Source organism: Podarcis liolepis, assembly GCF_965112155.1.
Source record: "Podarcis liolepis genome assembly, chromosome: 6".
NCBI lineage: Eukaryota > Metazoa > Chordata > Lepidosauria > Squamata > Lacertidae > Podarcis > Podarcis liolepis.
The window spans coordinates 32,716,491-32,740,652 of NC_139559.1; the positions used below are offsets into that span (position 1 = coordinate 32,716,491).

At 48.6% G+C, this 24,162-nt stretch overlaps 1 protein-coding gene across 5 annotated transcripts in view; it reads right to left on the reverse strand.

Moving 5' to 3' along the window:
* Positions 1-2,417: 2,417 nt before the first annotated feature.
* The window catches only part of LOC310709218 (receptor-type tyrosine-protein phosphatase V-like), a 58,498-nt gene continuing 36,753 nt past the window's right edge, over positions 2,418-24,162 (reverse strand). For 3 of the 5 annotated variants that reach the window (XM_083508534.1, XM_083508532.1, XM_083508531.1), the window contains exons 25-37: positions 21,073-21,207; positions 12,574-12,696; positions 12,076-12,236; positions 11,277-11,412; positions 10,549-10,628; positions 9,992-10,079; positions 9,544-9,643; positions 9,313-9,389; positions 7,341-7,475; positions 6,937-7,059; positions 6,526-6,683; positions 5,886-6,024; positions 2,418-4,415 (exon numbers count right to left, since the gene is read on the reverse strand). In XM_083508534.1, the coding sequence (XP_083364660.1) occupies positions 4,356-4,415; positions 5,886-6,024; positions 6,526-6,683; positions 6,937-7,059; positions 7,341-7,475; positions 9,313-9,389; positions 9,544-9,643; positions 9,992-10,079; positions 10,549-10,628; positions 11,277-11,412; positions 12,076-12,236; positions 12,574-12,696; positions 21,073-21,207 (1,515 nt within the window). In that variant the 3' untranslated portion in view covers positions 2,418-4,355. The remainder of the gene's footprint in view (positions 4,416-5,885; positions 6,025-6,525; positions 6,684-6,936; positions 7,060-7,340; positions 7,476-9,312; positions 9,390-9,543; positions 9,644-9,991; positions 10,080-10,548; positions 10,629-11,276; positions 11,413-12,075; positions 12,237-12,573; positions 12,697-21,072; positions 21,208-24,162) is intronic. The other 2 variants (XM_083508535.1, XM_083508533.1) reach the window with 1 other exon arrangement.

The window sequence follows — 24,162 nt, forward strand, 5'->3', positions numbered from 1 at the left end:
AGTATTGCTGTCTGTGCCAAGTGTTTTGAATTCTTCTTCACACAATGCCATATGAACCATTAGTTTTTCTTGCCATTGTTTGAAAGTAATCCAGTTTTCCCTCATCTGGTCCTCTAGAGCTGGATTCATTTGTTCTCTCTCTCAACTCCAGCCTGCAAGAGTAGCCACACTCTCTTGTGAACAATCAAGCTTATTTCCCCACAAATGATTTTGAAGAGAGTGCTGAGCTTTTACATTTGAAGTGGCTGTAGCTGAAATATTTCCCCTTGTTTAGTCTAGTAGTTACCATACTCCTAAAACCTATTTAAAATGTTGGCTCTTGGAGAAGTACTGCCTGTCTAAAACCAAACAGAGACAAGGTTAGCTGTATTTAAAAATTCTTATTTATGTTCCAGAACAAACAAGTGAATAAACAAAATAACGTAAAGAAATGGGTTTTTAATTGACTGGCTGTTTTGTTAAACTTGTTCTGCTATGTTCTTATCATGTTTTTATTTATTTTTGTTGCTTTAAGCATATACTGAAAAACCAGTATACAAATGAATCACTTCGAGAGTTGATCAGAGGTCAGACTGTTTCCTTTACTTTAAGGATGGTTATTGTGGTTCGGTTGTTCAAGGTTGGTTGACAGAAACAAACTATAGTGCACTGAGATTTGCTCAGTGGGCACTGTTACGTATGATAAACATGGGTCCAGCTGCATCACCCTCAATTCACCAATTAGCTTTTGTTCCCTGAAAGGAAACTGCCCTTTCTCATTTAAAAAGGTAAAGGGACCCCTGACCATTAGGTCCAGTCGTGACCGACTCTGGGGTTGCGGTGCTCATCTTGCTTCATTGGCCAAGGGAGCTGGCATACATGTGACCAGCATGACTGAGCCACTTCTGGCGAAACAGAGCAGCGCACGGAAACGCCGTTTACCTTCCGCCGGAGCGGTACCTATTTATCTACTTGCACTTTGACGTGCTGTAACTAATCCAAAGTATGTTGTGTAACTGGAATATTCTTCCCCTGTTTATAGTTCTACCTCCATTTCTGTCCATTGTTTCCTTGCATTCATTTTTGGATTGAACGTCCCTCAGAACAGGGCTCTCAACACTGCTCTATGTAAAGCCTCCATAGACAGCGCTATAGCAGCCTTCTCAAATCTGATCCTCTCTAGCCAACATGGCCAATGGTCCAGGGTGGTAGGAGTTTAACACAGGGGTCAGCAAACTTTTTCAGCAGGGGGCTGGCCCACTGTCCCTCAGACCTTGTGGGGGACTGGACCATATTTTGGAAAAAGAAAAAGAACGAATTCCTATGCCTCCCAAATAACCCAGAGATGCATTTTAAATAAAAGGACACATGCTACTCAAGTAAAAACATGCTTATTTCTGGACCGTCCGTGGGCCGGATTTAGAAGGCGATTGAGCCTTAGTTTGCCTACCCATGGTTTAACACCACCTGGAGGGCCCCAGGTTCGGGAAGCCTGTACTGTATAGAAATCTGTGCTGTATAGTGGTGCCTCGCAAGACAAAAAGAATTCGTTCCGCGAGTCTTTTCGTCTTGCGATGTTTTTCGTCTTGCAAAGCACGGTCCGTCGCAACTGCGCCTCTTCAAGCGGCTTTAAAAAAAAAGCGCAAGACGTTTTCGTCTTGCGAAGCAAGCCCATAGGGAAATTCGTCTAGCGAAGCAACGCAAAAACGGAAAACCCTTTCGTCTAACACGAGTTTTTCGTCTTGCGAGGCATTCGTCTTGCGGGGCACCACTGTATAGAATAACAATTAGCATCCTTTGTCATTCAACTTCTTCACCATGTGCTGATTCTGCCTGGATCCATTCAAGCCATGTTTCCCAACAAGTGAACTATTCTACATCTTTCAGTTGTATAAATTTGTTGGTTCCAAAGCCCTCAGCAATCCCTCTCTCTTCTTTACCTACTGTCCTTTGGAATCTCCGTCCTGTGTGTGTAGGTGGCAGCACTGCCCTCTAGCGGAACACCAATCCCTCTTGATGACTGAGGTACCCTGGCAGCAAGATAACCAACCATGGCTTAAGAGGGGTCTACATGACCCAGAAGCTGTAGGTCAGCTCCCTTGGCCAATAAAGCGAGATGAGCGCCGCAATCCCAGAGTCGTCCGCGACTGGACCTAACGGTCAGGGGTCCCTTTTCCTTTACACAAACAAGGGCTCTCAGCACAGTGGCTCCCCTACTTTGGAGTACTGTCTGAATTCCGAGAGGCTCTTACAATGTTGACATTTCTTCATCTGTTGGTCAAACATTTTTAGAGAACTGGATTGTGTTGTTGGTCATATTTGCACTTTCAATATTATGAAGTTTTAATGATCGGATGGTATGTCACCATGATATAAATTTTATGTGTTTGTGGTTTCTAAATACTTGGATAAATAAATAAAACCAGGAAAGTGTTAAATTTCATTTTTTAAAAATGAATAATTTATTATTACAACCCCCCCCCCCATTTTTTCTCTGTTTCAGAGAAACTGGGGAAAGTTGTTTTCATTTACAACAGCATATTTCTTTCAGCATACTCCTCAAGCCTCTTTAAAAAAAAAGTGTCCATTCTAAAAACAGAGTTGAGAGTGAGCCAGTTTAAAGTAGAAAGAATTGGGCATGATGAGACTCAAACTGAGGAGGGGAATCAAATTTACCAAAGAATGTCCTGCAATTTAATCCTAAGCATGTTCAATCACAAGCTAAGCCCCATTGAGTGCAATGGCAGATATTCCCAATACCCCCCTTTCCCTGGGAAAGAATTGCAACACTAGAGGAACCAGAGTTTTGGAGAGAACTAGCCCAGCTCTCAAGAGGGGGCCTAGCAGTGTCAAGAGCCAAGGCAGGAAGTGGAACAGAACAGAATCAGAGGGTGTTGGGGGGTAATGATGATAAGTCTTGTCTGCTTTCTGAGAGACAGTTCTTGATGGGCTTACCATGTGGAATATATGGACTGTTATGAAAACATGCTGAATCAAGAGTGGTCTTAAAACTTCTTCTTCTTTTAGAAATCTCCCAAAACAGTAGCCAGCATTTTGTGCTAAAGAAATGCACAAAATAGGGTAAAATGATTGTATCCACCTTCTGCATTGCTTCTAATCCTCTCTGTATATTGGAGGTAGCCAACATGGTGCCCTGCAAATGTTGCTGGACTACAGTTGCTGTGATCTCTTCCCACTGGTCATGCTGGCTGGAGCTCATGGGAGCTGTAGTCCACAAAATTTAGAGGGCCACTACATTAGCTGTCCCTACTGTATCCTTTCATCTGGATATACTCATCCTGCATTAATTAGTCTAATCCATTAACAGTGCAACCCTCCACTCAGAAATAAGCTCTACTGAGTTCAGTGGGACTTACTCCTGGTATCTGATATAGGATTGCAGCCACATAAGCACTTATACAAACAGACAACTCCCCTTGGCATTGAATTCCATAGGTTATTTTTACATTGTGCAAAGAAGTCCTTGAGATATCCTTGAACTAGCTTTCTATTAGTTTCATTAGACTGGATACCACCATTCTTTCGTTCTGTGTAAACATGCTTAGCCTCTTTTTACTCACTCTTGCTGCATCATATAAGGTTTCATAAACTGCCGACGGTTTAAACTTTCCTTCCCTGTGTGCAAGATGATCCATGCTTATTTCAGAGGTGCTTTTGTGAAGAAGATACTGCAACTTAGTCAGTGCTGTCCTGTTCTTGACGCCATGCGAGCTGGATGAGAATAGGAGACTGCCCAAGTCTGCTTGTGCAAGGGAATCACCCAGACATGTTGCACTGGGGACTGTGTCAGTCTGACAAATTGATTACACAGACCCAGCTGTGCAAGTCCACTGGCACAAGGGGCAAAACCAAGAAGTATCAGGCATGTGGTAGCAGAGAAGCTGGACCATTGGTCTGCCCTGCCCATCACCTTTTTCTACATCATCTCCTGCTGTATCTCTTTCTGGCACGAAACATCTAGAATGGCACAAGTTATCCAAAAGGTTGTCATACTTGATAAGACCTCTTGATTCCATTATTGTGGTCCCTACAAACTCTGTCAGTGTATGGGAACCTTGAGGTTCTTCAGAATCCCAAAATGCTGAAACCAAGCCAGGTAGTCTCAGGAAAGCTTCTCCCCAACCCCTCCCCTCCAAATCCATCCTGACCGAGGGGATACATGGATACCCGTACTTTTCTGACAGCAGATTTAAGTTCCTTGTAATCAGCTCACTGTTCTTGACTCTTCTTATTTCACCACTCTGCTCTTGCTAAGATGCAGCTGTTCATCTCCACATAGGATCACTTCCATCCTGGCTATGCCTACAACACTGTTGTGCTCGGTGCATTCCACCCATCTAACAAAGAGCGGCAACTTAAACTTGCTTCTGGGTGATGATGTCACGAATGCATTCGTACAGATAAATGTACTTATCCTAGAGAGAGAGAAGCAGAGGGGGGCGGGATAGAGAGATTAGGAGCTCTGCTCTCATCATCTCCCATGGACAATCAAAGAATTTGTAATAATACTCCAAGGTGAAAAGGGAAAACACAGCCAAGGATTGCCATCACAACAGGCCAGGAATTAGGTCCAGGAATTTACGGTGAACTAGGCAAGCATGTTCAGCTAGATCAAACTGCTAATGCAGCAGCAGGGGCACAAAGACACACTGTGGAACCCCTTATAGCTGCTCTATGGCTACAGGAAGCATGCAGGCTGCATATGTGAGCATCTCCGCAGCTAAGCAGCTTGGTCACCAGGGAGGGCCACATTCTTCTCCTCTGGCAATGTCAGGGAGCTCTAACTTGGTGTGTATGTGTGTATGCAATTTAAGTTGTATGGTACACCTGTGCTGCAGCTTTCGGTCTGTGATAAGTCCAGCAATACACAGGATTTCACTCAGAAGGGCTTGAGCACAATGCCCTCTAGTGGCACAACTGCCACAAAGATCAGCTGATGTGGAAGCAGCCTAATACTGCAGTCTTGGGCATATGTACCTGACATACACAAACATTTTTATGCAGTAAATGTGCATTTGTCCCTCATTTACTGTATAGAGGCTGGACATCTGCCCTAGAGGTAGGACATATTCCCTGCAGAAGATACTGCTGCTGAGACTGCATTTTCCCAGTGCTTCAAATGGTTTGCCTAATGGTCAGGGGTCCCTTTAACTTTACAGAGGGAGGAGGAGGAAGCCCCATTGTGCTAGCAAAACTCATTACACTGTCATCCTCTAGTACAACTATTTACTTGAATCCATCCCCCAAAGTCTTTGGAGATTATGAACTCTCCCTTTCCTGCATAGCATCAAGACTACATCTAGCCTCTTTGAATTTTTCAAAAGATGAACAGCAGCAAAAAATGATCCCTACCCCCCAGTTTCTATTACATGCAGATGAAATAAATATCCCACAGAGTCAGAGTATGTGGGAGTATCCCACAAGGGATGGAAAATGCTTTGGTTGATGATATGGAAAAGCCTGAACTGAAAACCTTGTTGACATCCCTCTGGCTTTGGTGAAAGAAAGCAGGTCCAAAAATATCTGTTGCGTGAAAGTTGCCCAATATTTCCCAGCTCTTCATGAATACGAGACAGATGGTGGCTGGAGAGGGGGAGAGGGCACTGAGCTGTAGAGACCCATCCAAGGGGCTTGCTAAATAAGATCAGACGGAGTCATGACTGGAATTACCTACTTCCCCACTTTGAACCACAATATTGGATGGCCATGCAAAAAGTGTACCCCAGTACAGTAAAGGGAAAGTCCATCAGGGATCCCATGTCCTCCTTGACTAGCTTTAGGGAGACAGAAAGCACAGGGGTCCTGCAGGAGAACAGAACATGGAACAGCATAGTGTCCTTTGGCTACCATTGCTGCTCAAGCTTCCCTTTCTGCCCTTTACCTACCAGTGTTGGAGTCATGAGGCAGCAGCTCCTCACCAGCCTCAGAACAACACCATATACATCCACACTCTTCTCTCCTTTCAGCTGCTGCAGCAGAGTATCCAGGGCAATCAGCACCCCGATCGGGCCTACGCTGCCAGAACTGTGAAAGAAAAAAAATCAAATAATTTTTTAAAAAATAAACTAGTAAAAAAAATAAAAAATAAACTAGTGCAGCCTTCAGCACAGGACAGCTCACAACACAATAAAATAATACCATCCATAAAACCATTAACCACTGGGCATTAGTTAAAACCAGGAGCTTATAATTCCTCACATCAACACAGCAAATGACAATCACAACACAGGTGATCCTACCAAAACATCAGCATCAACCAAAGAGCTGGATGGATGGGCACGTCTTGGTCACAAAAAGTCATGAGGCAGGGAGTTCCACATACTGCATGCCACTAGATAGAACCAACGGGAGTCGGATAGTAGCCCTTTTACTGATGGGTATCAGCTCAGTGAGATGGGAATGCCTACATCTTAGGATTGGCATACGCCCTCACTGGTGCCATATGCAGCAGGAAAAGGGCTACCTGCTGAAAAGGGCTGCCTACTGGGCAAGAGCCCAAGGGTACCTGGAGAGGCAGGGCCTTACTTGCAATGCAGGACCAAGGGATTTGTTCTTTTCCGATATGGCACCAGTTGCCTGACAGTGGTGAGGAAGCCCACCAGGATCTCAGGGTCTGGAAATTCCTCTCCTTCCCCCAAAGGGAACTGGAACCGTTGCAGCAGCCTCTCCTTGGCCTTTTTCTCCTGACAAAGTAACAAAGACATTATGATAATTGATCCAGCAACTGTTTGGGAATGCGGTGTAGAGGGCAGGCCAATGCACAAATGAAGTGTAGTAGCTCAAAAGCTACTCAAAACTGTGTAGCTCAAAAGCTTAGCTATGGTGACAAGGAGTTTCCCCCGCAAAACACACATGTCCAATGATATTGCTTTCATTGTTCCTCTTGCCCTTGCCCACGGCCCCCTGGCTTCCCCCCACTATTTCCAACTCACGTACATATTTCAGTCTCAGCTGAGTGCATGGCCATCCTGAAATAACCTTCTCTGGGCCTTGCTGTATGGTCAACGTCTCTGTGCACACAGGTTCACCTTCAGAGGGCCAGCACGAGTTGTCTGGAGCCTACACACACACACATAAAAAATAGGGGTTGTAGTTGCAGTTCCATTTGCCCTGACCACATGATGCCACCATTCAGATATAGCCTTCAGTTACATGGGAACCACTTGTGGAAAAGCAGTTCTTACGCAGCCAGGATTCTACACAGCACAGCTCTCAGTTCCAGGCGCCCAAACTGAACCTGTCCCATAGCTCTGTGCTATGGCCCCAGTGATTGCAGCTATCCCAGAAGGACCTGCCTCTATAAATCTGTGGGTCTGCATAATGCATAATGTGGATCTTACGGGGCTGTTCGACTGTCCAGGTAGTAGGGTGATGATGGTGTGGACTCCATGTTCCCAGACCAGCCCCCAGAATTCCTCCAGGGCCAGTTTGTCAGGTCCTTCAATAGCTATATAGTCCTTGGCTGAGTTACAGCCCTGCCAAAAGAAAAAGAAAAACAGAGTCTCATTTAGCAGAGTTAGCAAAATGCCTGCGACAGAAGATAAGTCTGGTCTAAGCTTGGATAAGGATTATCCTAGCTGCAGGTTATGGTATCTGTAACTGGCTTATTCTCCCATGAGAAGTTAGTTGGAGATGAGGCAGCAGGAGTTGCTGGCAAATTTAGTGACAGATCAGAGGGTGAAATGAAAGCATATTTTCTTTAAGTACTTGTCTTAGACTAGATTTCCTGGTCTTGATAATCAGGGAATTTTGTGAACTAAACTACCCTAATAGATTGTCGAGGTCAGCCGGCTCCAGCCTGGTGTTCTTACATTTGGCCATGCTGGCTGGGGCTGATGGAAGTTGTAGTCCAACAAATCTGGAGAGCACCAGGTTAAAGAAGGCTGGCCCAGGTCAATGATTCCAAAACTTGCTGCTATATAGATTCCCAAACAAGGTATTACATTTGAAATTTACTTGCTGTGTCCCTCATCCGGAAGTCAGCTCTCCATCCTCTTCCACTGTATTATCTCCTATACCCACCACTGGCAGAATAGTCACAAAGTTCCCACAATGCACTATTTGCTTTTACTGTAATTACTTAACAATTATTTGTAGCCAGTGATCGTGTACTCGGCCCTCCTTTGTCTCTGAATATACTTTTGCCAATGGAACCTCAGAAAGTGTTTGCCATTTTTGCACAGTGGCATTTTAGCAGGTCTTGTATTAATTTCAGGGGCTGCAATAGATTTTTTGGTAGAACATGAGACTCTTAATCTCAGGGTCATGGATTCAAGCCCCACTGGCAAAAATATTCCTGCAGTGCAGGGGGTTGGACTACACTACCTTTGTGGTTCCTTCCAGCTCTATGATTCTAAGAACTCACTATTTATTGAGTAGTTTTTGCACACTTGGGCTTATTTCCCTTGAAGTGGCATTCCTTTTACACTTGTACATTTTGTCCCAACTCTCCAGTTTATCAATATTACTTTGATTTCTAATACAGTGGTACCTCGGGTTAAGTACTTAATTCATTCCGGAGGTCCGTTCTTAACCTGAAACTGTTCTTAACCTGAAGCACCATTTTAGCTAATGGGGCCTCCTGCTGCCGCTGCGCTGCCGGAGCACGATTTCTGTTCTCATCCTGAAGCAAAGTTCTTAACCCGAGGTAATATTTTTGGGTTAGCGGAGTCTGTAACCTGAAGCGTATGTAACCTGAAGCATATGTAACCCGAGGTACCACTGTAGTGTCTTCAATAATGCCCTGATTTTAGTCATCCAGAGATGCGAGTGCTTTGTTTGCCACACTCTTGTCTATCTTCTTGAATACTGAGCCAAGGAACAGCCAGGATCGCAGAATCCACTTGTTACCTTCTCACAGCTTGGCAGCAGTTGAGTTGTACTTGCTATGGCCTAGCCTTTTCTCTCTCACCAAAGCAAGGAAAAGCACATACTGCCATACCTCGGGTTACAGACACTTCAGGTTGTGTTCTTTCAGGTTACCGCCCGATGGGTTACTTCCGGGTTTCGGCATTCACGCATGTGCAGAAGCACCGATTCGCAACCCGCGCATGCACAAACACACAGACACGGGTTGCGAACGCTGCAGATCCTGCACAGATCACGTTCACAACCCGAGCATCCACTGTACATTTATTTCATAACATTTCATTAAAAAGTATATACACCTCTTGATTGCAAAAGAAAAAAAACCCTCAAAGCAGTGACACAAGCAACTGATCCCTTCTATAGGAGTGCAGCATGCAGCAAAGACATCTGGAGGCAACAACAGAGGACCCGAAAGGAGGGAAATGAAATTCATGGTGGACTCACAGGGATGAGCCAGACATTCGTGAGGTCTGAGAAGGGATCTCGATCCAGCTGCGAGAACTTCACTTTTGAGCGATCATCTGCAAAACAGCCTTTGTGAGAAGGTGGAGGGTTGGGTGACACAGTGCGTCAGGCACAGCGCAGTCCTGCGCTGCAGAATTTCAGCTCAGCACCTTATGCCCCGCCCGTGATTCATGCAAAACAACAATACTAACCACAAAAACATTTACTCACAAGAGTTCTTGCTTGAGGGAAGGTTGATCTGTTGGTTGCCACTGCTAGAAAGTGGTACTGCTGAATTGACTTCCTCTTTGGCAGCCTCCAGGAGCATCTGCTGATGGGAAGAAGCAAGGTAGAAGAAAGAGAGAGAGAGGGAGAGATGGAGAAATGGGTTGGGGTGGACTTTTCACTATGATTGAGCATGCAGGATCGCTGACCCCAGAGTCAATGGTGGGTACTTTAATCATTGATACAGTTGCTAATGCAGAGATCTTCAAAACATTCATTCCGAAGAGTTAACTACATGCTACATGCAGCTGGATGTATATTTTCACAGCTTGAGCCTGAGCTGCCCTCAAAGTGATAGTCGTGCATCTCTGATGCAGCCCAATCTGGCCACCTACATGGCATGTGGCGTTGGAGCACCCTTAAAACCCAGCGTCCCTGTGTGCCAACCTCTTACCTCATACTCCCTTAGGAAGCCAGTGTTGGCCTTGGAACTGTTCTTTGCGTGGTGCTGAACAAAGTTCTTGAGAGGGACTGGATGGGAGCTTGAGAAAACATGAGAGATGGGTTTAATTATTCCACTTCCCCATTCCATATCCCTCTAACATGAGCTGATGGCACAACTGCCTTGAAAAGAGAACAAGACACTGTGGTTCCAGGAGACTCCTTGCAACTCCTACTGAACAAGAAACCTCTGTTGCTATTTGAGGCAGGCCATGCCTATTTGCAATGAGTGTGGTGTCCTAGTTGCTGGTCCCTATAGACCTTTCCAGATGATGAATGGGGAAACCAACCAACCAACCAACCAACCAACCAACCAGTTTTTCCCCTTTGCATTATACTTGTGCTAGCTGTGATCCAGCAATGTAATAGCCCGTTTGCACATATGGGTGGGGAAGAAGGAGTAGCTTCATTTCTGGAGACAATAGCTATGTTAAGCAGGGGAAGGAGAGACGTATAGGAGAGAACTATGCATTCCACTGGTATGGAAAGGGAAATTGGGTATAAACTTACAGCTCCACACCAGACAGGCCAATCTGTGGGTCTTCAGAGATCTTCTCTAGGATGCAGGTGTGCAGGAAAATGTACTGCCCCTGGAAGAGAAGAGAACACAGAGACCCTGAAAGCACTGCAGTGCACCTTGAAATAGAAAGGCAACCAGATCTAATCATTATAATGTGCAGCTGGGAGCTTCAGGCCTCTATTCCTGAACTGGCACTGACTTGCCAAAGAACTGATCTTTCTACAGCCTCTATAAATGAAAGAAGTTGTTTGCAAACCAGTTGACAGCCAATGCTTGTACCTCATCCTATGCTTATTTTTCAGTAGCTGCCCATTTTGTTCATTTACTTCTCCACATGCCCACAGAGGATGCCCAGAGGATCCCACCCCTTCACTGAAATTAGGCTTGAAAGAAGCATTCTCTTGTAGCCACTAGAACAGTTTGCCATGTGCTCTTGGTTGCAGTGTGTTTGTGTGTGTCTGTGTGCATGACAGCTTTTCTGGCTTGCCAATGTGCTTATGGACTCCAAGAGGTTGGCTGCTCCTGCCATGTCTTGGGCGTTCCCCCAGGCCCCTGCTGTTCCTTCTAGTTTCTGTTGCCCATTGTGTCTCTGGCATCTTCCCCATCCCTCCGCATTGGCCACAAACACCCAGCAGAAAGGGTAAGGCCACCTTGTGTCATTGAATGATTCCCATGTCAGGGAAACCAGCGACCTGAGAGGCAGCTCTGAGTTTCTCACCAGTGTCTGAATCATCCGGTGGCGGTTCATCCGCAGGCTGTAAATGGTGTTGAACACATCCACCACCTTCTCGTACTTCATCTGCTGCAAGAGCCGATCCAGAGCAACAAAAGTCCCGGTGCGCCCCACACCTGCACTGCAGTAATACAGGGAAAGAAGAGGCTCTTTCACACAGCTCACCTTGGAGGCCTTCATTCCTTCTCATTCTGTGCTCCCTGCCTTTTGTGACCCCAGCAGTCAAGGAATTTGGGCAAAGAGGACACCTGATCATGCCAACCATGGCAAGGCAATGATGTTTACCAACTGAATGATTTTATGGCAGCATTTTTCTTGATGTTTTGTTGCCTTTGCAGATTTTGGTAGTAATTGTCGGAATCTAGAGGGGTCGAAAGGCCAGCTGGCTCGGCCCCAGCTGGAGCATCTCGCCTCAGCCTTGCCGCTGCGGAGATTCATCAACCTCTGCTCCGATGTACATCAGTGACTCAAGCTTGCAGACTTGAGCACACTTTACTCAGCAGTGTAAACTGCGCAACAGAAGAGGCTTGAGGCTGTAGACACATACTAAACTACGCATTTATTATACATAAATCAAGACAAAGAAAACATGGCATCTCTCCTTGCCGTCTTCTCAGAGAGAGACTAAAAACAAAAGCAATACGGAGCAGAAGTTCTGCTCACGCCAGCAATCTGTGCTGGAATGTAAACAGACATGTGACACGCAACAATCCCATGTCTGCAGCAAAGGATGGAATGGAATCCCAACATTAATAACCAGCCAAGTAGGTTGCCTGAAACTTACCTGCAGTGTACCAGCGTAGGCCCAGATTCCTTTGCACCCTGCATGTGTGCTCGCACCAACTCTATAAAGGCAATCATGGAAGCTGTGGACTCAGGAACACCATGATTAGGCCATGCTGTGTAGTGCAAGTGGGTTACTCTCCTTTCCATGTTTAGCCCTTCCTGTGTGATGAGAGATGCCCACATTAGTGCCCACAGAAGCAGCTCAGGCAAAGTCCTAAACCTGAAATTGCAAGAGAGGAAGCATCTGCCATTAAACTGCATGAGATATGCTTCTGCTGAATTTGGGTACTGCAACCAAGAAAGCTGGTCCACAAGCTTATGAAGCATGTACTCTTTATTCCAGATTTTCTCAACCGTCCGCAAAAGAGCTTTGCCTTGTTTCCAGTCATTAGGATTCCCTGGAGCACCACAACACTGCGGTTTATATTATATTTGCATTTTTGATTGGGCAAGATTATTGGGAGGTGCCATGGGGTATTTCTGGTCTCCTACTCACATGCTGGAGCTTGAACTCCCGTGTAGTCCACTCATCTGCAAAATTCTGAGCGAGCAGGTGGATGCTGATCTGCCCAAAAGAGGCGGGAGAAGTGTCCGAGGGCCAGTAGTATTCACACAGCACCTAGCAAGGGAGATGGAACTGCAATTAACATTTTCAAAGGAAATGGGAGCCTTGTTTCCTTATGTATTGCCCCTGGCTAGCCTTGTGCAACGTGCTTGGTGGATTCTACAGTGCTGTGCACAACACATACTATTTTCCCTGAAAACATACCACTTCGAATGCAGGAAAGGTCAAAACCACTTCCACCGTGTTTTGGAGTCCCTACAGTGGTACCTTGGGTTACAGACGCTTCAGGTTACAGACTCCACTAACCCAGAAATAGTACCTTGGGTTAAGAACTTTGCTTCAGGATGAGAACAGAAATCGTGCAGCGGCAGTGAGGCGACAGCGGGAGGCCCCATTAGCTAAAGTGGTGCTTCAGGTTAAGAACAGTTTCAGGTTAAGAATGGATCTCCAGAACGAATTAAGTTCTTAACCCGAGGTACTACTGTATCTGCACTCCTGTGTATAGTATGCTTGTCAAAAATAACCACACAACAGAGGAGGGGTTCTCCCTCTTTCAGCCTTGGCATTTTTTGTGTGAGTAAGCAGCACAGTAAAAATAAATAAAAAGAATGGGATTGAGTTACAAATCTTAGCTTGTTATTATGTCACTGTCAGGGGTTTAGGAGCAGAGGCACGGGCAAGGGAGGAAACAGAGAGCGAAGGGGAGGAGGCAGAAGAAAAGATGAGTGATGACGACGACCCGAGATCTCCTAGTCTTTCCAGTGAATCAGAGGATTCACAGAAAGGAGCACCAGTGGCCAGGGCAAGGGGGGAGTCTAGGGGGGCACCCCAGGAAGATAGAGCCAGAGGGGACTCAGGGGAGAGCAGCTGGAAATCGGGACCAGCGTCACCGCCAGGAAGCAGGGAAGAGGAAGGGAGCCAGGGGGGAAGCGCTGGCAGCTCACCACAGGAGGGAGGGCATGAGTCAGGAGTGGCCACACCTCCATCGGGGAGCGAAGAAACGGTTAAGAGGAAAGTGGAAGGTTGGGCGCGCGCGCCAAGTTCAAATGCAGAGGAAGGCGGCGCAGTAAGCAGCCCCGAAAGAGAGCCAGGTCCTAAAGCCCGGCGCAAGGAGACAGGAGGGTCCGGGTCAGCGTCAGAAGAATCCCGGAAGGAAGAATCCCCGGGGGGTAGAGGGACCCAGAGGAGGACAGTCAGGCGGAAAAGGTGGAGCAAGGCTAGGATATTAAGTTGGTGCACACGGGGCGGAGACTCAGACGGAGCTTCGCCGATCTAGCTACTAGACGTAGAGTTGCGCGCAGCAGCGTGAGAATGGAAACTGTAATTCAATAAAGACTTTTACTTAATGATCGCTGGCTAGCGTGATCCTGTGTGAGCTAGGATCTTCAAGCAGCTCTGACAGTAAGCTCCGTCTCACTCTTGTGGGCATCTACAGCCTCGAGGAGGGGAGAGAAACAGGTGCCTACTAGCGAGCTCACGAACGGCAGACGACATGACGGCTGAGCAGCAGATAGAGGAACTCAGAAACGCAGTGGCACAACTGAACGCCGAGGCTCTCGCATCCAGGAAGAGAGAGGAGGAGGCAGCTGCCGCCTGCAGGGATCTCCAGGTCAGGTTAGACGTGCTGACAAAGCAGACACCCCGGCAGGAGGGAATTGGGTTGGCGAGACGGACAGGCGGGCTGGTCTCTCACTTCGATGGGAACCTGCAACAGTATCCCAACTTTAGAGCCGACGTACTGTGCGCACTGCAACTGCTGCATAAAGACTTTAGAGATGAACAAGAGAGAGTGGGGTTCATCATGTCCCATTTGCATGGGGATGCGAAAGCATGGCTACGCAATTTATGGAGAGATAAGGATCCGGCGCTCCAGAATGCAGATGCCTTTATTAAAGCGATGGATGGGTGTTTTTTATCAAGTATTGACGTGGATCTTGCACGGAAGGAGGTGCATGGGCTGAGACAAGGGAGGGCCAGCGTCAGGCAGTATCATGCCCGCTTTTTCGCCTTGGTCAGTGCCCTGGAATGGGACAGAGATTCGGCTCCTGTAAGAGACCTCTTTTGGGAGGGGCTGCACAACTCGATTAAAGATGAGATCGCGAGGGGGGAGAGACCCCGAACCACCCAGGAGGTCGTTCAGAGGGCACTGGCAGTGGGGGTGAGGCTGGAAGGACGTCCGTGGAGCAGGGACGAAGGGCGTGAAGGGCGCGAACCAGCCAGGGGCCCCTCCTTCCTTCCCAGAGAAGCAGCGCGGGCGCAATCCACGCCTCCGCCAGGAGGAGGAGCCGAACCTATGGAGGTTGGAGGTGCAAGGGCTCAGTCAGCAACCAGAGCCCTAGCACCGGCAGCAGTGAAAGCGAAGCCTCCTAGAGGGAACAGGAAGTGTTACGTCTGTGAAGAGCCAGGGCATATGGCAAAAGAGTGTCCCCAGAGGCTCCACAAGCTTACTGCAGCCTCGGCAATGGTGACTGCAGCACCGCAGCAAGGGGGACCACAGCAGGGAAACGACGCAGTCTGGCTGGAGGAAGAGGCCCTGGGGCCCAGCCAGACGTGTTAGTGACGCAGTCCCCAGAGGTTTTACAGCCCGTGAACCCCCTCCCGCCCAAACCAGTGGTGAGGCTCACCGCATCTCTCCAGCTGCCCAATGGAATCACCACTGACGTGCCAATCACCATTGACTCAGGCAGCAATGCGGACTTTATAGGGCAGGACTTTGTCGACAAACACGCTATACAGTTGCTGCCGGCCACACTGCCCCTGCAGGTTGTCACGGTGGATGGCAGGGAGTTGCTAGGGGGGCAAGTGGTGAAGCAGACGCCGCCCATGGCGATGCGACTTGGAAATCACAAAGAAATCATCAGCTTCAATGTCACTCAACTATCGGATACGCCCATTGTATTGGGAATGAGTTGGCTGGACAAGCACAGCCCAACGCTGGCTTGGTACCAGAGGCAGCTGATCTTCGGCTCTTCCTTTTGTGCTGAACACTGCATCGTGCCCCGGCAGGAAGGAGAGGAAGAGGAGTCACAGCTGCTGCTAGGCACGCTGCAAGCGATTCCCCACAAGTACGCAGAATTTTTGGAAGTTTTCTGCGAGAAGGAGGCGGACAGGCTGCCCCCTCACAGACCATATGACTGCAAGATTGACCTGCTGCCGGGGGTGGCGCTGCCTAAGGGGAAACTGTATTCCATGTCAGAGGACGAGCTGCAGGAACTCAAACAGTTCATAGATCATAATTTGGAGCGCGGTTTCATCCGAGAGTCCAAGGCAGCGGGGGGCAGCCCAGTATTCTTTGTTAAGAAGCGAGACACGCCCCAAAAAAGACTGGTCGTGGACTATCGCATTTTAAACAATGGGACCAAGCCGTCGGACTTCCCCATGCCCCGAATCGACGACCTCCTGGCGAAGGTGCGGAAGGGAAAAGTGTTCACCAAGTTAGACCTGCGAGGGGCGTACAACCTCATTCGTATGCGGGAGGGAGATGAGTGGAAGACGGCCATGTTCACGCCACTGGGTACCTACGAATACAGAGTTATGCCCTTTGGATTGCAAAATGGCTCCCACGTTTTTCAAGCTTTCATGCATCACGTGTTGGCGGGACTTCTCTACAAGACGTGCGTCTGTTTCTTAGATGACATCCTGATCTTTTCGGAATCGCAGCAGGAGCATGACAGACACGTCAAGGAAGTGCTGACCAGACTAAAGCAACATAGGCTCTACGCCAAGCTGGAGAAGTGCCAATTTGACGTGACAGAGGTGGATTTTCTGGGCTACAAGTTGTCTGACAAGGGGCTCGCCATGGACAGCGCCAAGGTTCGCGCGGTATTGGATTGGAAGAGTCCACGCAACCGGAAGGAGGTCCAGAGGTTTGTCGGCTTTGCGAACTTCTATCGCAAGTTTATCAAGGGCTTCGCGATGCAGACAGCGGCCATCACAGACACGCTTAGCTCCAAGAAAAAAAAGTTCGTTTGGACAGAGGAGGCGGAGCAGTCCTTTCAGGCACTCAAGCGTCTCTTCGCGTCGGAAGAGCAGCTGCTTCACGTCAACCCCAGCAGGCCGATGAGGGTGGAGACAGACGCCTCGGACAGAGCCGTGGGGGCGGTCCTGCTGCAAAAGGACCAGCAGGGGGTGTGGCGACCGGCAGCGTTTTACTCCAGGAAGCTCAGCAAGTCCGAGCAGAACTACACCATCTGGGACAGGGAGTTGCTGGCCATTCATGCAGCGTTCAAAGCGTGGAGGCACTTCCTGATCGGCGCCAAGCACACGGTGCAGGTTTGCACGGACCACAAGAATCTGGAGCACTGGCGCACGGCACAGTTCCTAAACCAGAGGCAGATACGTTGGGCGGAGTTTTTTGCGAACTTCGACTTCCGCATAGAGTATGTCCCGGGGGACACTAACATCATGGCGGACGCCCTCTCCCGTAAGCCACAGTATCTGGAGGATGCAACGCCAGCGGCCGCCATGCACATCTTCGCACCAACAGTATGGGCGTGCGCCGCGGCCACTGTGGACCTGGAGGCGGTGCGACGAGCGTTGCAGGATGACTCCTTTGCGCAAGCAAAGATGGCAGAGGTGCAAAGGGGCACGGCTGCGGCCGACGGTTTCCAGCTACGAGATGGTTTGCTCATCCGTAAGGGGGCCATCTACGTGCCGGGAGACGACCTTCGCGCCAAGGTGCTGCAGCAGCTGCACGACGCGCCCACGGCCGGGCACTTTGGCAAGGAGAAGACGGTGGAATTAGTAGCCAGGGATTTCTGGTGGCCTGGAATGAGAGGGGAGGTCGCAGACTACGTGGCGAGGTGTGACACCTGCCAGAGGGCCAAACCAGTGCACAAACCGCCGGCCGGACTGTTGGAACCGCTGCAAACTCCGGTCGAACCTTGGGAGAGGGTGGCCCTGGACTTTGTCACGGATCTACCCAGCTCGAGGGGCAAGACGGCAGTGCTGGTGGTGGTGGACCTGTTTTCCAAGATGGCGCATTTCATTCCGTGTGCTAAGGTGGCCACGGCGGAGCAAACCGCCAAACTGTTCATAGACCACGTGTTCAAGGTTCACGGTCTGCCACGGTCTATTCTGTCCGACCGGGGGCGGCAGTTCATCTCGAATTTCTGGCAGAAGCTGATGGGCTTCCTGAACGTCAAGATCAACCTGGCGTCGGCGAGACACCCGCAGACCAACGGGCAAGCAGAGCGGGTCAATGCCATCATGCAGCAGTACCTGAGATGTTATGCAAATCAACAGCCTGCGACGTGGGTGGATTACCTGCCGCTTGCCGAGTTCGCCTACAACAACACGAAGCACGTGTCCACGGGGGTCACGCCGTTCTTCGCCAACAACGGGAGGCACCCCAGAACCTTCCCGGGACTGGAAAGAAGGGGGGAGGGGGAGCCGCAGACAGCAGATGCGTTCGCGTCGGAGCTGCAGGAAGTCCACGATCAGCTGAGGCGCCACCTGGAGCTGGCCAAACACGCATACAAGGTACAAGCGGACAAGCACAGAAGGGTTGGCGAAGAGCTCCACGTGGGAGACTGGGTTTGGTTAGCAGCCCACGCAGTGCCGGCCAGGTCGTTGGCCAAGAAGAAACTAGGGCATAAACAACTGGGGCCCTACCAAGTCGAAGAGCAGGTCAACCCGGTAGCTTTCAGACTGGCACTTCCGGAGGGTTCCAGAATGCATCCGGTATTCCACAGATCGGTGCTCACTCCCTACAAGGCACCGCACAGGTTCCAGGAACCCGGAACGGCGCCGAGTCCGGTCAGAGACAGAACAGGGCACGCGGGAGTGGCACAGAAGGAGCGCATCAACGAAGTCACGGAGATTTTGGACTCCAGATGGGGGGAAGAGGGGGTAGAATACTTTCTCGCCAAGGAGGGCACCCCGGCCAGTGCGAACAGCTGGGTGCCGGGCTACGCCTTGGACGAACCTCTCCTCAAAGACGAGTTTCATGCCCTCTTCCCCCATAGACCTATGCCAGCAGACTTTTTCGACGACTGGCTTTTCACGCCCACGCTTTCGGCCAGCACTTTCCGGGGGTTCGACTCGGACGAGGACCCGACACAAGACGTCCGTTCCCCGGAGGGGTCACCCTCGGGATCTGCATCAGAACCCTCGTATTGGTGGGACGATAGACCAGAGGAGCAGTTCCGCAGACGGTGGCTGGAAGGCCCAGGACGAGCAACACCGCCAGGAGGAAGTGAGGGAGAGACGGACATGGACGTTTTCGGGGACGACCCTGGTTTCGAGCACGGCGGCACAGAGATGGAAGCGGAGGTGACCGTTGTCGACGAGAGCAGGGAGGAAGACCCGCGAGACTTCAGATGGAGACCCGCCACGGGAAGCGACCGATATCCGACGTTCGTCCCTTTGCAACAGCAGCCCCCGGCTCCAGCACCGGAAGGAGGGGAGGGGGGAATGGGGGGCTTCGAGGGGGGGATGGATGTCAGGGGTTTAGGAGCAGAGGCACGGGCAAGGGAGGAAACAGAGAGCAAAGGGGAGGAGGCAGAAGAAAAGATGAGTGATGACGACGACCCGAGATCTCCTAGTCTTTCCAGTGAATCAGAGGATTCACAGAAAGGAGCACCAGTGGCCAGGGCAAGGGGGGAGTCTAGGGGGGCACCCCAGGAAGATAGAGCCAGAGGGGACTCAGGGGAGAGCAGCTGGAAATCGGGACCAGCGTCACCGCCAGGAAGCAGGGAAGAGGAAGGGAGCCAGGGGGGAAGCGCTGGCAGCTCACCACAGGAGGGAGGGCATGAGTCAGGAGTGGCCACACCTCCATCGGGGAGCGAAGAAACGGTTAAGAGGAAAGTGGAAGGTTGGGCGCGCGCGCCAAGTTCAAATGCAGAGGAAGGCGGCGCAGTAAGCAGCCCCGAAAGAGAGCCAGGTCCTAAAGCCCGGCGCAAGGAGACAGGAGGGTCCGGGTCAGCGTCAGAAGAATCCCGGAAGGAAGAAACCCCGGGGGGTAGAGGGACCCAGAGGAGGACAGTCAGGCGGAAAAGGTGGAGCAAGGCTAGGATATTAAGTTGGTGCACACGGGGCGGAGACTCAGACGGAGCTTCGCCGATCTAGCTACTAGACGTAGAGTTGCGCGCAGCAGCGTGAGAATGGAAACTGTAATTCAATAAAGACTTTTACTTAATGATCGCTGGCTAGCGTGATCCTGTGTGAGCTAGGATCTTCAAGCAGCTCTGACAGTCACTATTTAAATGAATGGTTAAATTAGATTGTTTTAATACCAGTTGCAGATTGTTTTGTGCTGATCAGTCAGTTTTTATGGATATTTTATAGTTATATTTGGCGACTTGTAGTAGTGGTTTGATCATCGTTAGCTGTCCTGGGCTCTTGTTTTGGAGGCACAGCAGGATACAATAGCAGCAGTAGCAATAAAAATGCTTTCATTATTTTCCCTCTCCCATAGATCTTTACCATGAAGCAAAACCAGCATCAGTCCCACATTTCCTGCACACTGGGCTATGATTATGTGTCAACTTGTAGGAGTAATATACCGCAGTCGTTAACTTTCTCTTCAGCTGGCAAGCAATGATAAATCATTCCTATACTTCTGGGTATTCCCATTGGCCAATAGGTTCTTCTAATTTTAACCATGTAGCCTTTAATTTGTGTTTTTCCTTAACATTCATTATTTAAGAAAAGTTTATAAATTTTTGATCAGCTACCACCCGCAAAAAGATGTTAACTCAGGCAATTAGAAATGCTGGACTCTTAGCTTATATGCACAAGATCTCAATTGTTAGAGTGCTTTTCTGCTTCCGAGGGAAGGGGGCAGAAACTGCTGGGGATGATTTTGAGTGGGGAAATGTCTGGTGGGTAAAGGGTGAGGCACTGATCCTTCACTCAAGATCAAAGCCTCCCAAGTCTGCTTTATTTTTTTTTTGTTACACACATTTTCATATAATATCTACTTCTGGCCCTCAGAATTCCCTTCCACTAGATATAAAGCAACAGGCCTCTGACAATACTGACGGAAAGAAGTATTGGTCCCAAGTGGCCATCAATACTCTCCCACTGCCTGTCCGAGGGGAACTGATGCTACCACGCTGTAAAACTCTTGTTCCCTGGACCATATACAGTAGGGCAGGGATGTGGAACCTCAGGCCAGGGGCTGAATGTGGCCCTCCATGTTTCTCTATCTGGACCCCCAGATCTTTCCCCAAGCAAGTCCCTTCTTCCATGGGCCCTGCTTTGTGTGTTTCTACTTGGCTAGAATATGCATTTCTGCTTCTTGTTTGTTGGGGTGGAGGATAGGGAAGGGCGCAAGAGTAAATTAACATTGATTGCTCCACCTGCTTCTGCTTCTAGCCCCGCCCACCTCTGCCATGTGGCCCCTGGAAGTTGGCCAAGAAGGGGAAGAGGCCTATGGGTTGAAAAGGGGGACCCCGCCCCTACAGTAGGGGCTTCCATCAGACCTACTCGTCCATTCTCCATGCCCACGGTCAGCATAACAATGGTGCAGATATGCTGCTCCCAGACGAGCCGCCAGAAATCATCCAGGGTTTTTTTCAGGGGCCCCTGTGTGGCGATGAACTCCTGCGGGGAGTTGTAACCCTGAAAGAATGAATGAGCAGAATTAGCAATCGCAGAATGCTTTTCTTCAATCAAGGAAAGCGTACAGTATTGATTCGGTTTAATTATTCTGTATTGTGGTGTGGGTTCTTTTGTTTTTTGTTTTTTTAAATAGAGCAAAGTTTAGTTTATACCTTGAAAGAACTTAGGGCACAATCCAGCAAATGTCAGTGCTGAACAAGTCCTACTGAAAGCAATAGGATGAGTTTTAAGCTTGACTTGTTTTGGATGGTTGTGGTTATGGTCTTGCAGATGTTTGCTATTTCCTCACGGCAGCCTTCTCCAACTTGGCCCTTCCAGATGTTTTGGACTACAACTCCCATCAGCTCCAGCCAGCATGGGCGGTGTATAAATAATAAACTTGTTGTTGTTGTCATCCAAAACAGTTAACAGTGTTTCAGATCTGTTTGGAATGCGTTTATGCTACACACCAGCCTTCACCAACTTGGCCGGCTCCAAATGTTTTGCACAACACTGGTTGTGACATTCATTTATATCTTGTGTGCTTATTTATGAACATAACCAAATAAACTTCTCATGTAACCAATTATTAACAGATGGAGGTACTGATGTTTAGCTGTATGGATTCAAACTGAGTACATTCTGAGTCATCCTTCTGCTGTAGCAAAGTTATAGAGGTTTAATTCTCCATCCTACAAGAATATTGTTGCACATTCCTTACGGCACCTTTCCACCATTATTTTTAAACAGCAAGTTTTAAACCCTTCTAATAATGGAGGAGAAACACAGTGAGCCGCACAATCCTATGTTCACCCCGGTCATACACCAGGACTACAGACAAGCTGGTGGAAAACTCCACTTATGTCACTGGGAGTTACCATACCATGCTGGTAACTCCATCTCTGCTGGTAGAGCCACATTATCTAATATCCCTCAGTCAGTGGATCTGTAGGATAGCATCACACCTTAAAAGGCTCAAAATCCAAAATGCTTCTATATTCCATATGCTATGCACAACATTCAGCTCAGGACACAGGGAGTCAATAGAGATCAAAGATGGTCTTTTCAAGAAACCCTTAAAAAGTCTTGGATTAATGTGCTCTGTGGGCTCTTCTAGAGTGAAGGAAAGACCCACTGGCTTCCTCAGGTGATCTCCCATTCTCCAAGCCACAGAATGCAGTAGGCACAGTCCCACATGCTTAAGGAATGCAAGTTCATAGAATGCTGCCTCACTGGGCTTGAAGAAACCGGAAGATCAGATAGCTCAACCGGAAACTCTAAGAAAGATTTCTCGGTGCACTACCCCATGCCTGTGCTATGAACACACTCAAGCCACATCATGATGCATGTTACAATGTGCCACAGAGAGCTGAAGTGAAGAAGGTACCTTCTCAGCAGAAGTCACTACACTTGGGATGGGGAAATTGTGACCCTGCAGATATTGTTGAGACTACAGCTTCCATAATCTCTGATCATTGGCTATGCTGGGTAATGGCTGATAGCAGATAGAATCCATCAACATTTGGAGAGTCTCTCCAGTGAAGTGAAGCCAGGAGAGCGAGAGGGATCCGTGCACACCAATTTCTCTTGCTCTCCTGGCTTCAGTGAAAGCAAAGCGAAGTATGCTCTGGGGGCTTCGGGTGGCTATCCCTGAAGCCAGGAGAGCAAGAGGGATCCGTGCGCACCAATTTCTCTTGCTCTCCTGGCTTCAGCGAAAGCAATGCGAAGCCTCCCTTCTCCATACATGGTGAACAATTTTTCAGTAAAAGAGGGGCTGCTAGGAATGAGCAGTTGCACAGATCCTTGTTTGGCAAAAGAGAGGCTACCACCTTTGCCTTATCTGCTGCTGCTGACATTTTTACAAATACAAAAAGAGCCTTGCTGGATCAGACAGATCATCTCCTCCAGTATTGTGTTTCCAGTAGCGGCCAGCCAGGCACACACTTTTTAGCCAATGCAGCCTGCAAAGGAGACACAGATGCTCTTGTGCTAAAGAGGCTTGTTTTCTAACTTTAGATGTTAACGTGCAAATGAAGCACAGTGTTCTTACACAAGCATGCAAACATGACTGCTGTGCTATTATGCACGCATACCATGTACACACAAGGCAGACTTGGGTGTGCAAATACAAGTGCTGCATGCACACACATAAAGATGCGCTTTCTAGCCATTACCTGGACAAATCACCAGAGAGGCATAAGGGAAACATCCAAGCTCTTTAATATGCAGCTGTAAACAGCAGGAGAAAGAGGAAAGACAAGTGAAAGTTTTAGAGCTGCTCAGGGAGTGCCCTCGCTCCATTCAGTCCAAACCCAAACATGTTCTGGGGGAAACAGCTCTGCAAGTCTGAAGAAGAGGCTAGCCGCACATGGTGGTGATTGGCTGGTCCCTGCAATGTCACTAGGACATATTACCCAGTTTCAATCACCAGAGCGGTTTTGAACTGGTAAGGTTTTATTAAGAAATTAAAAGAGGATGCATATAAATGTGTGAATGTTCATATGGTGATTTTAAAAAATTTAAAAGTAGACAGCCCCCCTGAAGCTGCAGGTGGGTGGGAAGACTGATGGTGAGATAATATAATTTGCTTTCATCCGTTTTTGTCAGTTTTTGAAGCCAGGCCCATCTTGCAGCTGAGAGACATCTGCGGCTTCTCTTCTGCTCTTATGCCTGCCTTTGCCTAGAGATGGACTAAAGTAAATTTGGACTGAGGAAAACATGGTGTCCATGCCTGAGTCCGCTTTTAGACCATGTTTACACTTATGTGGAAGTTATGATATTCTGACACCTTGCTCAGTTGATTCATCCTCCCCATCTTTTGTTTTCCTTTTATCCTTGTCTATTTTCGTATTAGCCTCCCACTTACTGAAAAGAAAAGAAAAACTGGATTTTCTATCATTCCACAGAAACCAAAGAGACTAACAATATAGTGACAGAATGTAATTATTAGAAAAGTTTGCTCCACATGATATACCT